Genomic DNA, 5,128 nt, shown 5'->3' on the forward strand with positions numbered 1-5,128 from the left:
AAAACTTATAACCCATATATATGTCTGGCTGATAATCTTTCGTAGAAAAACTTATAACCCATATATATGTCTGGCTGATAATCTTTCGTAGAAAAACTTATAACCCATATATATGTCTGGCTGATAATCTTTCGTAGAAAAACTTATAACCCATATATATGTCTGGCTGATAATCTTTCATAGAAAAACTTATAACCCATATATATGTCTGGCTGATAATCATTCATAGAAAAACTTATAACCTATATATGTCTGACTGATAATCTTTCATAGAAAAACTTATAACCTATATATGTCTGGCTGATAATCATTCGTAGAAAAACTTATAACCCATCTATATGTCTGGCTGAGAATCTTTCATGGAAGAACTGTTATATTTTTTCATTTCTTCCAGTGTCTGTTTCTTTAAAGTTCATAATTTTTTATGTTAAAGTATAATTGATATGATGAAAATTAGTTGTTATATTATGAGCCATTCTGTGTTTTGAGTACTAAAACAAGTACAGATAATATGATTCCTTTGTTTCTAGGCCTTATCAAGCAGTCTGTTGAATATCAGTATGTAAGTTTGATCCTTATCTTCATGGTCTAATGGTCACTCTGCTGGACTGTGAATCTAGATGATCCATGGTTTGTATCTTGTTCCACAAACTAGTGATCAACATTTTAGGGCTTGGATTCATTATATTAAGATTTACAGTTAAATTGCACTGTTCAGTTAAGAGTAGTTCAAGAGTTGGAAGTGAGTTTGTGGTATTTTCAGGTGAAATGATTTCCCGGCAAGTAACGGATAATTAGATCTGCAGATACAACCAGGAAATTTGTGGAGTAGTAAAACTTGACTGAGTTTTCTTGTGTGTGAGAAATAATTAGACCAGATGAGCTAAAAAAATTAACACAGTCTTTGATATCGACAAACAAAAAGAAAACTAAATATACACAGAGGAAAAGACAGAACTGTGATTAGGCCATCAGCTTATATTTCTCAAGTTAGATCTAAACATGATGATCATAAAATATGATCTTTACTTGGAGAACTCCCAGTAGAATTGAACCAAGAAAGCACACTTGAATTCATCACGTTTTTGTTTAGTTGACAGCGTGACACACTGACTCTTGTTTTCTCACAATGTGATGTACAGATGTTGTAAATTCAGCCAGCAAAGAATATTACAAGTCACTATTCAATTCACCTTGGATGATTTTTTACTGCAATATCCTCTCTGATAGAATAGGCATTTAACTAACATAATATAAAAACAGATGATGTAAATTATTTTTCTTCTCCCTAGTCTATAAGTTCAAAATTAGCGATAAGTTTTGCAAATAATGTTCATGTAACCTTGCACGAATACCCAAAACAAACATTTTCTAAGGATCTAACTAAGGTAATTAGTTAGAATTACAAAATTTTCAATACTCTAAGCTCTTTTTGTTATAAGGTTATTGAAATAATAAAACTTGATATTTACTAAGAGAATTCTTCTAACCTAGATTATGAATCTTCACCAGAAGTAAGCCAAATCATATTTTTATTTTTCTGCACTTTCATCATTTTCCGTAGTATTTGGTATGTGAGATTTAACATCTTTATAACTTCATTCAACTGAACTTGTATTTTTTTTAAATACATTACGACATTAACGTAGTTTAGGTAATCTACAGGATTAAGTGTATCAACGGAAAGGTTGAATGAATTTTGTTTTCTTTACGAACAAGGCTTTCATATCCGATTTAAATCTTTATTTTTTGTAGGAGTTTCTTTTGCAGTAGAGAACTTGAAGTCTTTAGTTTTGACGTTGTCCCTCGTGGATAGATTTCTTGATGTGGAAACAGCTGTATCACTTTCAAGATTGGAAGTTGAATTCCAGGTAACTACCTTTTTACTTATATGGTAAAAGCCCTCTTATGAACTAATTACACATCTTCAAAACTTAAAAGCCCATCTCAACTGTACTCTACATTAAAATACTTTTATTGGGAGCTTTCGGCCCTCTTACTGTGTGCATTGTTAACCGATGAAGGCTCTGGCAGGAGGGCTGAAAGCTCACAATAAAAGTATTTTAACATACAGAAAAGTCCGTTTATAATTCTTCATATTAAATTATCTACATTATGAGTCTTAAACAACAGCCCATCTTAATTGTTAGATATTGTAATACAGAGAACAAAAGTCTTTTAATAATGAATTTTTTACTAAAATATTGTTTATTTGAATGAATAAAAATAGTTCAAATAATCAAATTTGATATAAAAGGCTAAAAATAATGTACATTAATTACTATACTGTTTTTGTGAGAAAAAGTTCTTAAACTTGATATTGCCAGAGTAAGTTTAGCAACTTGAAATACTAGGAATTCTAGAGAAGTGTTTTATTTCTACATATTTTTTATGTATTGAGTTAATTTTATTTTAACTAGCTTGATATCCACTTCTGTATTTGAACTTTTAAATACTTCACAGCTTACAAAATATTCATTATATGTCTTAACAGAAATGCTTCATGGGTTAAGACATCTTTGCTGAATGTCCGTTTACTGACAACCATGCTCACAATTTAAAACAATGTTGCTGAATGTGTTTACAGACAACAACAGTTTAAAACATCTTTGATGTGTGTCACCTTATAAACAATACTTCACAGTTTAAAACATGATTGATGTGTCACTTTATAAACAATACTTCACTGTTTAAAACATGTTTGATGTGTGTCACTTTATAAACAGTATTTCACAGTTTAAAACATCTTTGATGTGTGTCACTTTATAAACAGTACTTCACAGTTTAAAACATGTTTGATGTGTTACTTTATAAACAGTACTTTACACTTTAAAACATCTTTGTATGTCACTTTATAAACAGTACTTTACACTTTAAAACATCTTTGTGTGTCACTTTATAAACAGTACTTTACACTTTAAAACATCTTTGTGTGTCACTTTATAAACAGTACTTTACACTTTAAAACATCTTTGTATGTCACTTTATAAACAGTACTTTACACTTTAAAACATCTTTGTATGTCACTTTATAAACAGTACTTTACACTTTAAAACATCTTTGTGTGTCACTTTATAAACAGTACTTTACACTTTAAAACATCTTTGTGTGTCACTTTATAAACAATATTTCACAGTTTAAAATATCTTTGATGTGTGTCAATTTATAAACAATATTTTACAGTTTAAAATATCTGCTGAATGTCTATTTACAGACAGATCAGTGGGGTAGATTAGAGTGGGCTCACGACCTTGAACAGATGCAGGTACAGTCCAAAGTTGCTGCAGCTGTACTCTTTGTCCATTTTAATAGTGAATCTACAGAGTACCTTACAAAATGTATGAAAAGATAACATCAAACGATTAGATACAATATCCCATCAATGTAGATCTGGGTAAGTGAGGTTGCACATAAGTAGTTTTAGTTTTATTTGTCTGTGAATTGGGTATTCAAGTCAGTGAATGTCCAGCACTACTTAAACTAACAGTTTTAAAGTAAGTTTGTAATACAAAATTAAAGTCAAATGTAACTAGTATTGTTAGTAGTGGTGTGAGGTTTTTACCAGTATATTGTGATTGAAACCTCACCAGTTTGCATATCAAAGTACATTTCCTGAGAACCTGTCTTTCATGATGTTTTTTTCAAATCAAAGTTTTCAGGGTTCCCACACTTTCAGTGGAATAAAATACATGAGTAAATCCTGAATTTCTCTGTAATATTTTTTATGAATTTCAATTATTATTTCATGTTTTTTTCTTAGATTTTGTAATGTAAAGCTGTCAATCAGTATTGTATTTAAAACTGAAAATGACTCATTGCAAAATAAATTTTGTCATCATAAGTTTAGCACTATTTTTTCTATAAAAATGTAATATTTCATTCAATAATCTTGTCATAAACTTACTTTTTAGTTGTATATATATATATTAATGTAAATTTATGGGTGTGTTGGGCTTCAGATTCTTTTACAGTAGGTGTCATTCTTTACACTAAGGAGATCATAGTTGTATCTTAAACACTATACAGCTCTCTTTTTCTTGTCAAAATTCCACTTAGGCCAATTCAATTGCCTTAGAATTCAGTTGACAAGCCTAACTATTTTTATCTCAATAGTATCCTTTTGTAATTCTCTTACACTGTCACATGAGTTACCTCAGTTGTATCCTGAACTTCCAATAATCGTCTGCTTTTCGTACTTCCAATAATCGCATGCTTTTTGTACTTCCAATAATCGTATGATCTTTGTACTTCCAATAATCATCTGCCTTTTGTCAAAGTCCACACAGGTGGGTTCAATTAGTTTAGAACTCTCTTTGATGAGACAAATTATTCTCCTTTCAAACTGTAAATCTCACTCTAACATATCAACTGTTAGGCCATTCACACCCACGAGGGTTAACTTTACATTTTCTAACTTTTCTCTGATTGAAGTTCTCTTTCACGTGACTTTACGTTTACTCTGTTTCCACTCGTCTGATTGCAGCTATTTATACATCTATCACTTAGGCCTTCTAGAAATCTCCATAGCCTCAACATCAATGAATTGCAAACGCAATGTTCGATAGCCTCGACATCATGAATTACAAACATGATATTAATTAACTAATAACACTACCTACACTAAACAGTCTTTTATATCTGAAAGATCTTTTAACCCATCCCATGTTTTGATTTGTATTTTTGGTGAGTATTGTCAAGCTCTACTGTTAGCAAATGCTCATCAACAGACGTTACTTCCAGGAAAGGAGAAAAAATATATTTACTTTTAGCATTTTCAAATTTCTTATGAACACATTACTTGCCAAAATAAGTATTTGAATAGTCTAGCTGTTGTACTTTCTTGGAATTTCAAGCTCATGTTACAAGTTGTCCTGTGAAACTTGTTCCCACAGTGTGATTTCTTTACGAGTTGTCTTGTGACCATGTTCCCACAGTGTGATTTCTTTACGAGTTGTCTTGTGACCATGTTCCCACAGTGTGATTTGTTTACGAGTTGTCTTGTGACCATGTTCCCACAGTGTGATTTGTTTACGAGTTGTCTTGTGACCATGTTCCCAGTGTGATTTCTTTACGAGTTGTCTTGTGACCATGTTCCCAGTGTGATTTCTTTACGAGTTGTCTCGTGACC

General features: G+C 31.2%; 1 protein-coding gene across 1 annotated transcript in view; it reads left to right on the top strand.

Moving 5' to 3' along the window:
* The window catches only part of LOC106475101 (ATP synthase mitochondrial F1 complex assembly factor 2-like), an 18,418-nt gene extending 14,577 nt beyond the window's left edge, over positions 1–3,841 (top strand). The window contains exons 7-8 of the mRNA XM_013935799.2: positions 1,756–1,871; positions 3,215–3,841. Of these exons, the coding sequence (XP_013791253.1) occupies positions 1,756–1,871; positions 3,215–3,352 (254 nt within the window). The 3' untranslated portion in view covers positions 3,353–3,841. The remainder of the gene's footprint in view (positions 1–1,755; positions 1,872–3,214) is intronic.
* The last annotated feature ends 1,287 nt before the right edge of the window (positions 3,842–5,128 follow it).

The sequence above is a fragment of the Limulus polyphemus genome, unplaced genomic scaffold (genome assembly GCF_000517525.1).
Source record: "Limulus polyphemus unplaced genomic scaffold, Limulus_polyphemus-2.1.2 Scaffold8087, whole genome shotgun sequence".
NCBI classification, from domain to species: domain Eukaryota; kingdom Metazoa; phylum Arthropoda; class Merostomata; order Xiphosura; family Limulidae; genus Limulus; species Limulus polyphemus.